Here is a 17,905-nt window from a genome sequence, read left to right as displayed (position 1 = left end):
TAGACCGTACGTCATATAATGTTTGTGGACATGTTTAGTGGCAAGGTGTCTTAGTCAGGGTTCTTATTGCTGCAACGAAACACCATGACCAAAATGCAAGTTGAGGAGGAAAGGGTTCAAATGTGGTGGTATTGTGTTCCCCAAAATATTGTGCATGCTAATAAACTTATCTGGGGTCAGAGAACAGAACAGCCACAATATTAAACATAGAGGTTAGGCAGTGGTAGCACACGCCTTTAATCCTAGAATTCCAGAGGCAGAAATCCATGTGTTCAAGGATACAGCCAAGCATGGTGACTCATGCCTTTAATCCCAGAAAGTGAGCCTTTAATCCCAGGGAGTGGTGGTAGAAAGCAGAAAGGTATATAAGACATGAGGACCAGAAACTAGAAGCATTTGGCTGGTTAAGCTTTTAGGTTTTGAGCAGCACAGCTCAGCTGAAAGCTATTTGGATATGAGGACAAAGAGGCTTCCAGTCTGAGGAAACAGGGCCAGCTGAGGAGCTGGCGAGGCGAGGTGGCTGTGGCTTGTTCTGGTTCTCTGACCTTCCAAAATTTACCCCAATACCTGGCTCAGGTTTGATTTTATTAATAAGACTCTTTAAGATTCATTCTACAGGTTTATTTGGCTTACACTTCAGCACCGCTGCTCATCACTGAAGGAAGTCAGGACAGGAACTCAAACAGGGCAGGATCCTGGAGGCAGGAGCTGATACAGAGGCCGTGGAGAGGAGCTGCTTACTAGCTTGCTCCCCATGGCTTGCTCCAGGACCTCCAGCCCAGGGATGGCACCACCCACCATGGGCTGGGCCCTCTCCCATTGATTATTAATTGAGAAAATGCCTTACAGCTGGATCTCAAGGAGGCATTGCCTCAACTGAGACTCCTTCCTATGATGACTCTAGCTTGTGTCAAGTTGACACACAAACCAGCCCATACAGAAGGAAACTGGGGTAAGTGGAGAGATAGTTTAACTGGTTCTTATTTAAGTGGATTAACCAGAAGACACCAGCTGGAGAGGTGAGGCATAAGCCGCCTCATTGTGGGTATGCAGGGTTGAGGGGTTGTGGGTGGGTTGGGGGCAGAGTTCATGGCTGTGGACCTCCTGTGAGCAGCCCAGTAGAAAGGAGTAAACAATGCAGTTCCCACATTCTGCTTGGATTATTCCCTATCTATCCGAGCTGGGTCAAAATGCTCTGTGAGGGTGGAACATCCCCAGTGTGAACTGAAAAGGGGTGTTTTGAGTTTGCAAATTATACCACACTGCCTGAGCAGCCTATTTAGCATAGGAACCTCTAATCCAAGTGAAGAGTGACCGATTACTCAGAGCACTTGGCAAACCTGAAGGATGTTATTGCATTCTTCCCTTTCAGATGCATCTTCTTGACCATCCTGCTTTGTGAGGATTTTTTCAGTATCGTCCCGTTAGACACAATTGTCTTGGCTATGTACACAGCTGGTCTCTATAGACAGTTGTCCTATAGTGTGGCTCCACCCCCACCCCCCACCATACTTTTCCAGAACATCAGGCTGGAGTCTAACATGTCTTCAGCATAACAGTGCAGAAGCCAAGTAGGGAAGTTCCTTTTTCTTTTCTTTTTGGAAAAAGGAAGAGAAAGAAACATCTGTTATGCGTGGTTGAGACATCTGTTATATGTGCGGTTGACCACATCTTTGGCTTACCCTTTTCCTATTTGGTAGAATCCCATTATTTTAATGCCACATTCTCAAAATAGAAGGCTGAAAACTACACTTCCCAACTGCCCTTGCAGCTAGATACAGTTATGTGCTGGGGGCTCACCAATTGGACGCACTCAGTTATGACTGATTTGTGGGTGAGCTCCAGAGGAAGAGGCTTTCAGGGTTCCATGTGCTGGGCTGTCAGACAGGTGATGAGAGGCGGTGCTTACTGGATGGGAGGAACCTGACTCCCCAAATCATGGAATTTGAATGCTCAGTGAGCTCAACATTGAGGGGCTCTGCGAGGGACAGCAGAGTGGAGAGAACTGTTCTTATACCTCTGCCAGAACCCATGAAGAAAAGTGACCTCTGCCACCACGGGATGTATATCTGCTCTCAGGAGACCAGCAAGCAAATGGTAATCTCACTGGGATTGTTCAACCATTGGCTCCTTGCCTGCCTGCAATGCCCCTGTTAGGGAAAGCCTCACTTGGAACACTGTTTTCTTCTTCCTGTTAGAAGGTGGAGTCTTCTAAGTTTACCCTCTTTTATTAGCAGTATATGAGGTTTTAGCCGACACAACTCATGATCAAGTTTGTTTAGTTTAAATGGTTGTGGGGGCCACACATGTGTATGGGTGTGTGAGGGTACACTCAGAGGCCAAAGGAGGGTACTCAGTGCCCTGCTCTGCCCTGCTATGCCATGCTCTGCCTTGTTCCCTTGAGACAATATCTCTCACTGAACCTGGAGCTAGGCTGGCAGCCAGCAAACCCCAACAATCCTCCTGTCCCCGCGCCCCACACTGCTGAGGTTACAGAGTGGGCACCACCACACCTGCCTTTTTATGCGGGTGTTTGGACAAAACTCTGCTATTTACGCTTGTGCAACAAGCATGCATAAATACCCACTGAGCCACGTCCCCAGCCCTGTGAGGTTCTTGTGAAAGAGGGCCCAGAGAGCCCAAAGGCAGAGGGTAGGGGCCCGAAAGCAGTCATGGCACAGAGAAGATGTGTCTTACAGCTCTCAGTTTGGGTAAGTTTTCAATCAACAAGGTTTTTTAAAGACACTAGAACACATCAGCTCTTTAATGTTTCTCTGATACAGCTGGGGCGAGATAAATCTTTTTAAAAATTCAAATGCAATTTTTCTTAAACGAAGAAAGTCTGAGCCATATGGCAACAAGTTTCAAAATCTGTTCATGTGCAAATGTCACGATAAAAATGGGGCCAGGGAGTGTTCATGGACAGCCAGGCCACATTCTTTGAAAACAGGAAGGAAATTTCCTGAATTCATTCTTTTCGTTATATGGGGAGCTTGAGTGGATCTGGCCTGGTGAGCTACTACTCCTCTCAAAAACAAAACAAAACAAAAACAAAAAACAAAAGCAGTATTGCTTACTACATATGCTGAAAGAAGGTTTAAAATGGAGTGGTACAGAAAACGTATGTTTGGAATCCAGTTCCATCTGCCTCATAACCTTGGGAAAGTCAACTGACCTCTGTGATCTTTCGTCTCCTCATCTGTTAAAGGAGGGTGAGCATTTTCAGCTCCTGGGGCCATCCTAAAGAATATATCATAACATCAGCCACACATGGGGTTGTACATGGTAAGGACTAAAGATAAGGAAATCACTAAGTGAGGGAGAAGGCCAGCTTCCATCACCAGCCCAGTCCATCTGATGACGTTACTCACTACAAGAATTCACTAAGTAGCCCTCAGAGGTGACAGCTGGTGATTCCTCCTACCTTAATCAGTGAGCACCAAAGTATATGGTCAAGGTAATTTTTTGAGTTCTGCCATGCTATCTTTTCATTTGGAGTTGAAATAGGAGGACAAGTTGCCCTTTGGGCAATGTGATTAAGTAAGCTTTTATTGTGAATGGTAGCAGATTGGAGCCCTGAATCCAATCAACAAGAAGCCTAGCTGGGGGGGGAAAAAAAAAGCATTCATTGGAAAGCTTTCTAGGCAGTTGTTCACAGAAACAAGTTCAAACCAGAAGATGCTGCTTGAAAATCATGAGTTTAGTCATGGTTGAAAGACACAAGAACCGTTAAGTAAATTGCACAAGGAAAATCTGGTTGATGGACCAGCGGAATTGATGTTTGCAGAAGTCTCTGAAGGGTTTTGTTTTGCTCCTTGGAAGCTGTCCTTGTCATTGTCCCTTCAGCTGGAGGTTCCATCCTTCCCCTTGAGAACTTGGAGCAGAGAGTCTACCATCTGAAAAAAAAATATTAGAAATAGTTATGCACACACACATGAGTGACGAGGAGTCTAGTGGTACCCATTTCCAGTAGACCATCAATATCACTTGGTAGAAAGGCAAATTCTTGGGTCAACTCCCAAATCTTCTAACTTGGAAGTTCTGGTGAGGAGCCCTGTGCTCTGCCTTCACAAGTCTTCTAGGGGATTCAAATACAGTGCTAGAGAAGGACTCATACTTCTGAGAAATGAAGTAGCTCCTCCCACCACCTCAGAACTGTGCACTTGGGGGTCCTCGTGTTATGCCTGCTAAACTTGCCTTCTGATCTAATCCCTTGGGTGTGTTTTGACCATTGTTAAAAGTTAAAAGTTTTATTCGGTATTAGAATAGAGCTGGGGAAGGAGACAAGGGCACTATGGAATGCTGTTTCCCCCCACTGCGCTACACTAGTCAAAGCTCGTTTCTGAATCTACAAACTGAACCAGGAAATGATAGCAGTGTGGGCAACTCAGGAAGAGGAGTTCCTCTGGGTCTCCGCCCAAATTCTAAATTTATTGCCATTTGCTTGCTGTGGCTTCTGCTCAATTTCACTGAGAATAAAGGAAAAATCATTACAGTTTTTAAAAACTTTATTCCCCTTCAGCAAGTTTTACCCAAAGAGATGAGAAACTAGAGCTTATTATTTTTAACCCAGACAAGAGTTTATTACTCTTCCCAAGATTCTCTGGCAGTTTAGTTGCCCTGCTTCCAGACTGGTCACTTGTTTCTAATAAGGGAAGGAAGTACTGCTATTCTTAGGCAAATGGTACCTGCTCGGCAGCTGGGCTATGTGCAGCAGATGTTAATGAGCCCTGGGCTGAGGATGGATTCCCACACAAGCCAATTAGCTTTGCCTTCCTCCCTCAGAACCAAGACTGCAACCACCTGACTGCCAGCCTTTTTAGATTCTACCATCTCTCCTGCCAAATGACCCAATGGCCATGGAAGGAGCCAGCTGAGGATGAGGAGGAACCCTACCCCATCCCACCCCTTCAAAATGTTGAACTAAAAGTTTTAGTTCAACTCAAAAAGGGGTAGAAAGAAAAGGAAGAAGAAAGCAGAGTACGGTGAGGATCAGGGTCCAGCAGACAGAGATGCTGAGGGAGGTATCACTCCTCCTGTACAGAAGTTGTTGGGGTCATTGGAGGATTATTGGTTATTCTTGATTTATGTTGCTTTCTATGTGAAACTCCCTTGGGAACTGCTCGAGTTTTGTTTCTGTTACTATGACAGAGTGTGATGGCCAATCTTGGTTGTCAACTTGGCACACCTGGGAAGAGGAACCCTCAACTGAGGAACTGCCTTCATCAGAATGACCTTTGTGCATGCGGGAGAGGACATATTCTTGTTTGCTGGTTTTAGGGGGAACAGCTCACTGTTGGCAATGCAACCTAGGCAAGCGAGCCTGGGCTGTAGAAGAGAAGGTGCTGAATGTGAGCCTGGAAGCAAGCCAGTAAAGCTGTGTGTCTCCTCCATGGTCTCTCCTTGAATTCCTGCCTGCAGGGTTCTGCCTTGGCTTCCCCCAGTGATGGACTATGACTTGGAAGTCAAATAAGCCCTTCCTTTCCCTTTTCCACAGCAACAGGAGTCAAACTAGAAAAATACTGAAAAAAAAAAAATAAAAATAAAGGCAACTTGGGGAGAAAATGTGTATTTTAGCTCACAGTTTTGGGTTACAGTCCATCAAAGCAGAGAAGTCAAGGCGGGATCTCAGTCACATCACACCCACAATCGAGAGCAGAGAGACATAAATGTCTGCTTGCGTATGTTCTGCTTGATTCCTCCACTCTTATACAGTTCAGGAACTCCTTCCTATGGAATAGTGACACCCACAGTGGGCGGGGTCTTCCCACATCTGTTAACCTACTCAATACAGCTGTTCACAGACATGCCCCACAGACATGCCCACAGGCCAACCCAGTGTAGATGACCCCTCATTAAGACTCTTTTCCCAAGTAATTCTGGATGGTGTCAAGTTGACAATTAAAGCTAGCCATCACAGGGACCTTTCAAACATTAAAAAAAAAAAAAAAAAAAAAAAAAAAAAAAAAAACAAAAACCACCTACTTCCTATGCCTTAGACTGATTTTATCGGACCATAAGAAGGGTCCCTTTAAAATGAGGACAAAAGCTGGGCATGGTGGTACATGCCTGTAATCTCAGCTACATTGAAAGCTGATGGCAGGAAGTTCACCAATGCAGGACTGCTTAGACTGCATAGCAAAGACTCTGCCTCAAAAAAAAAAAAAAAAAAAAAAAAGTGAGGGTAAACCTACATATCTTCCCAATCAGCCTCTGCAAGTTCATCCCCAACCCCTGTATTCATGTCCACAGATAAAAGGAAAAGCCCAAGGCTGCAAAGAGCAGTAGCCAGGCTCTACATTACAAAGAAATCCTTCCTTGATTATTAGAACATTCCACAATCATGTTCAAGATTATGGGTTAGGACCTGGATCTGACCTGAACCCTATCTCATGCTGTAGAAACCATGGAGTAGAAATTCCATTATTTTCAGGATAGCATTAAAAGATTGGGGAAAGGAGAATGGGTAAAAGAAAGATGAACATTAACTCGAACACGCCTGGCCGTTCTTGCTGGCAAAGCTCTGGGGCCCGTCTGCTCTGAGCCAGTAGTCTGCAGTCAGCACACATTCCCACACACCACTCTGAATTAAGTAAATCTCTTTGCCATCAAAACATAGGAAATTCTCAGTTTCTAACTACAGCTCTGGGTGAGCTGGCATCGGGACTTGGTGTTTTATGGCTGCCGGGAGAGAGCAGAGCATGTGTAGAGAGGGTTTCATTTTAAGCAGAGTCCTTCAGCTTCTGAAAGCTCCTGCAGCTAATTCTGGTGGTTCTCGGCTAGATTATTAAACTTCTCTCTGACACTGGGAGATCTATGGATTTCTAATAGACCAGTTCTCTCGGCACTCCTTCCTTTTTGGGTAAGATAATTATAAAACGGTTTCAATTTTCACAACAACATATTTTCACTGAGGCAAAATGTCCAAAGCAAGAGAAACAATAAACTGGTTTGCTCTCTAAAGTTACTGTTAAATTTGTTTTTCAAGGTTCTGGGAAATGCATCCAAGAGAGTAGGACTGATGTGTTCAATAGCTAATTATTCAGCTTGAGGTAGAATTGAACGGGATGGGCTTTTAGACTTGGGGAAAGAAAAACAGTGCATAAAAAGATAGATCAGAAAGCAAGGCCTGGCTAACTAAAAAAGAACCTTTGTAGTGTTGGGAGAAGTAACAGGCACTTTCCAGGACTGTCCCCTCAATCCATCCTATAATAGTGCCACACGGAGACCTCTGCGAAGTTATTCTTTCATAATTCCGCAAAGCTTTGAATATTCTGCTGAATATGGGACATTGAGGGCCCTGGAGAAATTAATGAATTTTTCAGGAGTCCAATGATTGGCAGAGGCAAGTTCAGGGGACAAGGCAACTTCAACTGGATTCTGCTGCTTGCTCAGGACAATGAGGCATTGTTGGAGCCGGAGAGATGACTCAGCTGTTAGGGACACAAGGGTTTGAGTCCCAGCACCCATACGGAGGCTTACAACCACCTGTAACTCCAGTTCCAGGGGATCCAACACTCTCTTCTGACCTGCAAGGCCAGGCACACACATGGTGGACAAGCAGACGGGCAGGCAAAACACCCGTACACCTAAAATATAAATATATCTTTAATTTCTAAAGAAAACTAAGTGCTGGAGAAGAACGACACAGTTGTGTGTGTCCAGAGTGTTTTATGAATGAGCTACAAGAGCGTGTGCATTTTCATCCTTGTAGAAAGTTATCTTTGAGGGCTGTAGAGCTTTCGTGAGTTTGGTATTCCTCGAATAAATGAGAACTATGCAGTTATTAAATATCCACTCCAGGAAAACATTTGACCAAGAAGAAGTGTGGCTGGGTAGAGGCTGAGCAGTCAGTTACAAGTTCACAGCCCCCTCGGAGCCAATGAGCCTTTGACAGAAAAGGAAGCTGACCACCTGTAACCCCATTACAACAAGAGATTGACTCAGAGATCTGCGTAATTTTGGTACTGATTTCTGTATTGGTTGATTTGATCTAGATTTTTTTTTTCTGAATAAAAGCTACTGTGGGAGCCCACAGAGGTTTCCTAGTGAGAGCTGAGCTTGCTTTACACAGCAGGGCTGAATTAAGGGATGGATTGACCATGTGCATGGTCACCAGGTGTTTGGGGAGGTCTTTTGCTCCACCCCTTGGCATTCCTTTAAAAGCCCTTTAGTAGAAGGGGCTAGTGGGTTTTGACCCAGGCCCTCCCGAGGCTATTCTGTGTTTCTGTCTCTCTCCTCCATATAGATATCTACATATTTCTCACTTCTCCCTCCTCAAGAGTACCCGGGGGGGGGGGGGGGGGGGAGTGGGAGCTGGTCTCCCTCAAGCTACTAAAGGCTTTCTCTCCAGGTGTTTCATGCAACAAAAGAGATTTTACTTTGCACTTAACATCAAAACTGCCCCAATGGCTGGGCAGGAAGTGAGACAGAAAGCAACCCTCCAAAATGGTTAGCCCTGAGCCCTGGAAAAGGCCATCAAAGAGCTAACCAGCATGACAGAGTGAAGCAGGGAGGTCTCTGAGCTCTGTGAACAACAAGCAAGCATTATCCATTTTCAGAACAGAGCAAAGTAAGGCCCCCTTCTCCCTTCTGCATCCCATGTGTTAAGATGAGTGGATGCCATTCCCTGGAAGAGGGCCTGCAGGGCAATACTGTCCGAAGCAGATGGAACTCAGGTTATTGGTATCATCAATGAAAAGTAGTGTGACTTAGTTTCCTCACCCTCAAAATCCAGGAGCTGGGGCTACACTGAGTAGTAGAGCATACTCTTAGCATGTACGACGCACCGGATTCATTTCTAGCATCAAAAAATATAACTAAGTAGAATCCCTAAGAGTGTGAATGTCTAATGAGGTCAATTACTTATCCTAGGAGTTGGATTACAGTGTATGAGTTTGGTCCCGTGAACGAAGACCACAAGAGGTCATCCGCTGGAGCCGAGTTAAAGGCAATTGTAAGCTGCCAGGTGTGGGTGCTGAGAACTGAACTTGTGTCCTTAGCAAGAGTACTATGTATTCTTAATCACCGAGCCATCTCCCTCCCCTCACGTCATCATGTTTAACAGAGGACATACTGATTTTGGTTCATGGTTTCAACAGCTTTAGTCCATCATGGGAGCGCGTGGCAGAGCAGCAGTGGACCAGGAAGTAGAGAGAAAGGATGCCTGCACCGTGTTGTTGTTGTTTACTTTTACCTTCTACTGAATGTGTCTTCAAAGCTGGTGATGATTACCTCACTTTCAGCTGCCTTGCTTCCCATAAACTCCAGCCTCACTTGTTTGCTGACTTTGTATCTGAACATTACCACAGTAGTGTTATTATGTACCAATAAATCAGTTGGCTTCAGATATGCACACTGAGTTTTGAATATTGGAATGGAACTCCAATTATTCAATCTTGGAATAAGTAGAAAAAAATACAGCTTTGTACACAAACAAGAACTCTCTCCTCTGAAAAGAGAACATCTGCAAAAAGGACCGTTCTTTCTCTAGTGCATATCAAAAGTTAACATATCTATAAACCCACAAGAATTTATTGGAATACTGTCTGTGAGCTTACTGTCAAAATATCCTGGTAAGAAGTAGGGGTGGTACATACGCCTGTAATCCTAAATGCTCGGAGGCTGAGGCAGGATAATCTCCAGGGTGAGGCTAGCCTGGGCTACAGATAAACAAAAATACTCATGAAAACCATAATCATTGTTTCAAATGAGCATAATTACTAATAAAAACTTCCTAAACTGGACTTTGGACCTTAGCTTTTTCTTCTAAGAGAAAAACTATTCTATCGAAAGAAAAGATAGCATGAAAATTGAATAGTAGCTTGCTCGGCCCACGTGGGTGTCGGCTTAGCGTGTTGACATACAGACTTCCCGTCATGGTCAGTCTGCCTTGTCAACTTGACTGGGTCTGGAATCACCCGAGGGGCATACTTCTGGGTGTGTCTGTGAGGCTATTTTCCAAAAAGCTTAACGGGGGGGAAGACCCATGCTGGATGTGGGCGGCATTGCCCCGAGGGTTGGGGTCCTGGATGGACAGAAAAGGCAAGAGAAACTGAGCAGAGCTCCAGCATTTATCTTGCTGCGACACAACATGTCCGGCCACCTCACGTTCCTGCTGCCACACCTCCCCCCCTCTGGTGGACCGTACCCTCGGGCTGTGACAAAGCCAGCTTTTCTCAAACCGCTTTTGGTCAGGTATCTTGTACAACAACGGGGAAAGGAATAATAATAATAAGCAGTTTATGGTCCCCCCATCAGATCCCGGCCCCCCGCCCCCGCAACTCTCCCTAAATACCTCCCACCCCGCGTCCGAAGCGAGTTTGTCTCACCTTTGCGTTTGGAACATCTTTAGAGTAGCTGCCATCCTCGGAATCCCAAGTAGGCTGGTGCTGAGGTGGCTGATGGCTTCTGTTCCCCACGGCTTCTAGAAGACCCAGCAAATTCCTTGCCGCTTCCTCCCAGCGGATGTATTCCCTCAGCTGCTCCTTCAGGCCATCTCCCTCAGACACATACGGGGACGGGAATTCATCGGTGCTCTTTTTCCCCATTAAGTGTCCTGTAAAAAAAAAACAGAAGAAAACCAGGATACCACAAACTCGACCAAGGGGAATGAAAGAAGCAGCCACTGAAATGGACGCCCGTAGAGGTGGGTTCTGCTTCCCAGCAAAGGCAACGGCATTGTTTATTAGGAGTTAGTCTATACACAACACACAAACTTTACTTTCTGTTCAAAATGGGGAGTAAACTGAACAAAATTCAGACCTGTGTGTGACTCAGGAGCCCTGGATTTGGCTCCAGCACCTCTGCTGACTAGTGGGGTGACCTCAGACAAGCACTGTAGCACCTAGCCTTCAGTATTGTCAACTATGAAAGGAAGAGGGCAGACCGAATCACACCTAAAAAGCTTCCAAATGGGAAGTCCTATCAATTCTGTGTGTCCAACTGAAAGGCAAGCTCCCGACGTCTCCCACCACCAATTTCAAGTTTCTGCTGAAAATCAAAGTCTTGATGTGTTCCTTTGTATGATTTTTTTTAATGTTGCCTTTCTCTTATCTGTAATACAATTGTACCAAAGGAATCTTTCATTTAAACTTTCTCAGAATTTTAGCTGAAATTGAATCTAGAAAACCTCACCTGGAAGGGATGGTGGATTAGGAGAGTAATGAAAAACAAGTCCTGACTGATATTCAGCAGCCACATCAATTTGGAGGTTTCTTTCGGGTCTTTGAGAATCTCTCAGTAGTTCTAGGCATATGTGCCTGCCTTATAAACGACTTAATTAGTTAATCCTATGAAGGAGGCCAAAGTACTAAAAACAGGGATATTCACCTATCTAAGTAGTTGGTGACCAATCCCAGGTCTGCACTTTTTTTTTCTACATTTAGTGTGCGTGTGGCACACGTGCGTGCATGCATGCACACATAACATCACAATGCATGTGTGAAAGTCAGAGGATAACTTGTGGGAGGAGGTTCTCTTCTTTTACCATGTGGATTCCAGAGTTTGAACTCAGCTTGTCTAACTTGGTGGAATTCACGAACCCCAAATGTACATATTTCTGTTTTGTTTGTTCATTCATTCGTTTTCTGTTTTTTGTTCATTTGTGTGTGTGTGTGTGTGTGTGTGTGTGTGTGTGTGTGTGTGTGTGTGTGTGTTGGGAAGTGGGCAGTTGAACAGCACATCTCACCATGTAGTCCCAGCTGGCCTCAAACTCCCTAAGATCTGCCTCCCTCTGCCGACTGGGGTCTGGGATGAAGAGGTGCACCACCACACCCAGCCAGGTCTGAGTTCTTAACACTTTCATCCTTTGGATGGACACTCTTGGGTAGTTCTCTATTCTCAGTTTCTTGGACACAGAGCTTTATTCTACTAATAATCCTTTGGTGCTTTTGATTTAAAGTGGACAGGAAAATAAAGGTCTCGTGGTTCCAGCACTAACTGACATTAGACACCGTCCAGGGAAACATTGCAGGAATAAAACTTGAATGATTGTCTGTGGCTTAAAATGGAAACAGACCCTTTGCAGCAGCACTGTCCACCTTCTTTCTGTCTGTCGCGTGAGCTGCAATTGGTGGGCTGCAGAACGCTTGAGCGTGGATACTTCAATTTGATTGACACCATAGTCGGGTGGTGAAAGGGGATTTACTGAAACCTTCGAGACGTAAGCAAAGGCTCTAGGATTATAACAAGGCTAGGGTCCAGGTTCTAATACATTATACTGTTTTGAAGAGTCTTTTAAGTTCCTGGGGTTTTAAAATAGCAGAGCATCATCCTCGGATCTGCAAATAAGAATATGATTTACAAATAGCTAATGTCCTAAAGAGGAGCAAGGACCGTATATCAGTATATCTTGTGAATTGAAAAAAAAATGAATTCTGTTAGTATTAGGCAGTCTTCAAATGAGATTTTGAGTGAGGACTTGCCACTCAGGAGAAGAGACCATGCTGCTTGAAGAGCTTATTAAGGACACTGTCCCAAGTGAAGGCTTAGACTCTTACATTGTTTCAATCATCTGCTGGGTCAACTGTGGCCCAGCTGTCCACAAAATAGCCATGCATTCGGCCCTCGTGGTGATTATGTTGTACAACTTCCCAGGAAGCTGATGTGCCGTCAGCTTTAGTTACATAGAGGAAATTGAATCATGATGACTAGAAGACAGCATTGGAACCCTGATGCTCACAGTAATTACCTCAGTCACTCTTGGAATCTCTGATTGCCTGTCATCTAGTTAGGATGCTGAAAATGAGAAACGAGTCATTGCCAATAAAGCAGTGGGGTGGTGGAGATAATTTTATGAAGACCTCCACTCTGCTACGCTGGAATACATTTGTGGACTTTTCTCTAATGGGAAAATAGAGCCACTGCCCATCTCATTATTGATCTAACATAGATCCTGATGACACCAGACTGAATGTCAGTCCTTGCCTGCCAGCGATGTGCTGTTCAACTGCCCACTTCTCAACATACACACACACACACACACACACACACACACACACACACACCAGTTATTACAGGAAGTGCGCCATCTATAACATCCCAGAGAAGCACACATTCCCTGGGTCCTATTTCATTTTTGAGCTTGCTACTGTCAACCAAATCATCATCTCCATAGCAACATGGACAAGATACCCACTTCCACTTCATCTTCTATCGTCTGTCACACATCCATATCAAGATAATGGAGATCTCAATACAGAGAAAAGACAAGTATTTAAAATAATAATAATAAAGCTTTGCTCTGAATGGAAATAAAAGAGAAGTTTTTGTGCCTTTAAATTGCATAATATACCACCAAAGGGTGGGCTTGAAACATAAATTAATTTCTTCGGAGTTGAAACTAAAAAACTATCCTAATTTGAGAAAACATCATTAAGATATAAAATATTGTGTACTTCCAAGAAATAGTATTTATGGGGTAGAGGAGATGAGTCAGTGATTAAAACACTTGCCAGTGCAAGCGTTGGGACCAGACTCCAGATCCTGAGAGCCTGTGCAAACGATGAGTGGGCCTGGTGGCCTGCCAGTAACTCCAGCCTCAGAAGGTAGATGCAAGCTGGCTAGCTAGACAAGCCACATTCAAGATTTCTGGATCTGATTGAGAGCCCCTGCCTCAATGAATAAGTTGGAAGAGCAATCAAGGATGATTCTAGGCATTCCCCCTACACACACACACACACACACACACACACACACACACACACATGCCCACAAACATGCAAACACGAACACACACCTCAGTTCCTAACACACACACACACACACACACACACACACACACACACACACGAAAATGGAAGATGGAAAAATAGTCTTTATAAGCACATACTGTAAATTTCAGTCTTTGATGTAGCCCTGTGGTGAGTGTGAATCTGCTCTGCATCCAAACAGTGATGTCACCCAATTCAGCTTCCCAAGTCCTGCTCCACATCAAAGCTAGAGCCAAAACTGGGAGCCTTTTGGGGAAGCACAGAGAATAGTCACTAGTTTTTGTGTTGACTGTATGTTCACCACACACACAAAATAGTCTCATGAACACGAAGCCCTGCAGGAGAAGTGTGGGCAGTCTCCAAGTTCTCCATTGCTTCTCTCAGCCAGGAAGAGTCACTCCCTGAGAGAGCTGTCCTGACAGTTTCCTTGTGGACAGCAGTAGAGGAACTAAGCATGGAATGATGGCAAATGCCTGTGATCCCAGCACTACAAAAGCTGAGGCAGGAGGATCACAAATTCAAGGCTAGGCTGGGCTACATCATAAGGTCTGTCTCACTCAGCATCACCAAAATTCAAACAGAACAGAAAAAAAAAGCAAAAACAAAACAAAACAAAAAAAACCCTGAGCTATCTGTCTTTGGGAATTGGGGAGGAAGGGCATTGTTTTAGGATATTTTAAAACTAAAATTAAATCTCCCATCCCTCATCCTGTTGATGCTCTTCTTCCAACAGTACCTACCCAAAATGCGGATGTTTGGTTTTTTTTTTTTTCCTCACACACAAGTGTGAGACCTGACTGGGCTTTGTAGCAAGTTGGAAGGTAGGCTGGGCACCTTAGACAAACTCTTGCCTAAACTATATAGAGTCCCAGTGGAGGGCTGGGATTGTAGCTCAGTAGAGAGGTCTTGCTTATGTGAATAAGCCCTGCATCCCATCCCCCACAGTTAAAAATACTGAATTGAGAAGAGTGCATTTGAGAATAAAATTGTAAATGATGTTTGTGGGACCACCGTGGAGGGTGACTGAGGGAAGGACCCTAACTAAGTATTCCAGGGCAGGTGTGCCCCCTAATGACTGTGGGTCAGCCTCAGCTGGGCATGCACCACAGATGGGACACTAGATTCTCACCCACCTGTGGTGATTTTGGTCCTCAAGGCTTAGCTGGTAGTTCATGGTCTCTTCTCATGTGACGATAAAGAGAGAAAAATGATGGGGTTGGGAGTACCCATTCTCGCTCCCTGCCCACTGACTGGTGGCTGGATGAGACAATACCTTTTTTTTTTTTTTTTTTCTTTTTGGTTTTTCGAGACAGGGTTTCTCTGTGTAGCTTTGCGCCTTTCCTGGAACTCACTTGGTAGCCCAGGCTGGCCTCGAACTCACAGAGATCCGCCTGGCTCTGCCTCCCGAGTGCTGGGATTAAAGGCGTGCGCCACCACCGCCCAGCGAGACAATACCTTTTAATCTAAACCCCGAGAATCCCTTTCTGAGGATGGCCAGCTCTAACGTTGGGTTCCTCAGCACCTTTTCAATATTCTTCATTCAGGAATCACCCCTTTCTCTGCTTCTCCCATGCCAACCTGCGCTCCACTCTCTGTCCAGACTCCTGGAATTCTAGTGGCCCTCTGAGGCCACAAATTCTTTCCTCCCTGGGACTTTTAGCAAGACCTTCCAAAACTATAAGATGGCAACCCAGTGCTCTTGACCTCTCTGGCAAAAACAGAACATGAAAGTCCAGAGGCAGAGTTTCCAGCCTGCTTCCTTCCTTCCCCCAAATCCAGCCTCATTTTGGTACCTAGTATCTGAGACTTGGTTGAGTAATTTCCTTTCCTATACACTGTTCCCTGCTCCTAAGTACCTGACTAGGGACACACGCACTGCGCGCGCGCGCGCGCACACACACACACACACACACACACACACACACACACACACACACAGAGCCCTTCACGCTCTTTAGGGAAAGGACCCATTGCCCAGGAAATGTGAGGTAGTCACAATTAACTGGAGTGCAGATCAGGAGACCTTGGACTCAGCATTTCATGGAGGCTGTGTTTACTTGGGGAGGCATAGCACCTCCAGGTAATGCTGGGAATGATAGCGCCAAGCTGTTAGCTGCTACTGGCCTCCCCGTTTCAGGAAAGCTCTGGGAGCCTGTGTTCCTCAGAGCCTGGACCCAGCCTCACTCCTCACCTCCCTGTATGTCAGACCTCTCCACCTAGGCTGGAATCAGCAAGCCCAGAAGCCCGCGCCTAGAAAACAGGACTTGTTGGCAGAAGTCCGAAAGAAGAGAGGGAAGAGGGTGTTGTTGTGGATCTAAGAGACAGACAAAAGCCTGGGGTTTGGGCAGCAGGGGCCAGGTAAGCTTGGAGAGCAGGCAGGCATGATCTCTGAAATCAGCCAAGGCAGGGAGTCAGGGTGGGGGAGGTGGCATAAGGACCAGGGAAAGAGCCTGGCTTCTGAGAGAGTGGAAGAGGTGAGAAAACTCAGCAGAGTCCTTGAATCCAAGGTGGGGGACGCTGCACCCAGGTCCCCACACCCGGTGGTTCTGCTTGGTGCACCACCGCAGCCTGGATTCCAGCCCACACCAATGGGAGTCCAGTCTATCAGGATCCCGGATTCAGTAAGGGACCTTGCTCTCCCCAAAGTTGTTTGAGATGGAGGCGAGGCTAGGTGAACAATAGGAGGCAGGGGGCAGGTGTAGAGGGAAAGTGAGCTGCAGGCGAGGTTGAGCAGTGTTGGCGAGAGAGCTTTGAGCTGGCTTGGGTGCCCCAGACGCCCCGCGGAAGAGAAATGCTCACAGGTGGGAAGCTGGAGGGAAGGGACCTGGGGACCGGGCTGACACTGGCAAGGGACCTATCAGGTTTCCCAGAACAAGAGACGGTGGGATGGAGTTTGCGGGAGATCTGGGTGTTTCAGTAGAAGGAAAGGAACCAAGCTAAACTCCCAAGCCAAATGAAGAGTTGGGGAGAGAGGTTCCCTCCTGCTGATGTTCCCTCCCTCTGAGGACAGGAGCGCGGGGATCTCACTGTCAGGACACTTACCCACAGCCCAGTGGCTGCCGCGCGGGTACATCTTGGCTAGGACAGTCCCTCCGCCCGTGCCTGCCGACACTGGGGCAGCTGGCCCCCGGGGCGCCTGGCAGAGGACCAGCGCCAACAGCAAGAGTGGGAGCTCGAAGCCTCGCATGGTCCCGGCGGGAAGCCCTCAGAGCTCTCTCGGTGAAGCTGAGAGCGCGCTGTCCCGGGCGGAGCGGCGACAGGAGGGATGGTTCCAAGGAGCTGGAGCGCCACTGCTGCCGACTCCACGAGGCCCCGGACTTTATATAAAGGAAGCCTGCGCGGGAGGGGCCGGGGGCTCTTCCACCCGGGACCGGAGCGCACTGACGTCTCCCTATAGCGAACCAGGCTCCAGGATGCCTGTCCGGGAAACCATCCATCTATGGCGAGGGATGAAAGGCTGAGTATACCTTGACCCATCCCCCTTTCTCTACTAGTCCCATCCGATTAATTTCTGCTATCCCAGACGTCTTCTCCAACACGGTACGGTGAACCCTTGCTTTGCCTCGGTCCATTCCCACCACCACCAGCAGCCTCACTCGCTCTGCCAGATGCAGAACAGAGCAAGAAGGAAGATACGCTCTGTGTACAGAACTAAGCTAGTTCGATTAAACACTGGCCCTCTGGCAGACATACTGCTTCCAATAAACCGGGAGCGGGGGGGGGCGGGGGGGAGAGACCGCTCTCCTGCCAATTTCCCTTGCCAGCACCTAACCAATAACTCACTGTCCCTTAGCTACTTCACACATGCAAGGCTTCTGCAAAATTGCTCAGTTTCCCCCTGCCCCGTCTGTTCTCACTTCTGAAGACTGGTCACGCACCCCGCGCAATTCCATCGATGCTGAGGGGACGTGCACCATAGCAATGGGACAATAAATAGAAGCTTTGTAGGAAGTAATTGCCCACGGTTTGGCTGCCCGAACTGAACTGATTCTGTGGTTATGCTTGTAATAGGTGAGGCCTGTTTCTCACCGAGGGCTGGTGAACTGCCTCGAACTGCCTCCCTCTTGGGGGCCTGATTGTTCCCTGCGAACATGTTGGTGGCGTCTCTGGTCTGAGCTTCTGGCAGCATACTACGTTTGTGCCTCTCTTAAGTGGCCACACACAACACATTGCATGGCAGTTTTCTTGGACTG

The 17,905-nt window shown here is 46.6% G+C and overlaps 1 protein-coding gene across 1 annotated transcript; it reads right to left on the bottom strand.

Annotated features, from left to right (window-relative positions):
- Nucleotides 1–3,649: 3,649 nt before the first annotated feature.
- Nucleotides 3,650–16,982, bottom strand: Grp (gastrin releasing peptide). Its single transcript, XM_059246683.1, has 3 exons — nucleotides 16,755–16,982; nucleotides 10,332–10,558; nucleotides 3,650–3,896 (listed from the first exon to the last, which is right to left on the bottom strand). Exons 1-3 carry the CDS (start codon nucleotides 16,897–16,899, stop codon nucleotides 3,843–3,845), a joined length of 426 nt encoding a protein of 141 aa, XP_059102666.1. The 5' UTR covers nucleotides 16,900–16,982; the 3' UTR covers nucleotides 3,650–3,842.
- Between the last annotated feature and the right edge of the window lie 923 nt (nucleotides 16,983–17,905).

Source organism: Peromyscus eremicus, chromosome 19, assembly GCF_949786415.1.
Source record: "Peromyscus eremicus chromosome 19, PerEre_H2_v1, whole genome shotgun sequence".
Taxonomy (NCBI): Eukaryota; Metazoa; Chordata; class Mammalia; order Rodentia; family Cricetidae; genus Peromyscus; species Peromyscus eremicus.
This window is presented reverse-complemented; position numbering and strand designations above follow the sequence as displayed.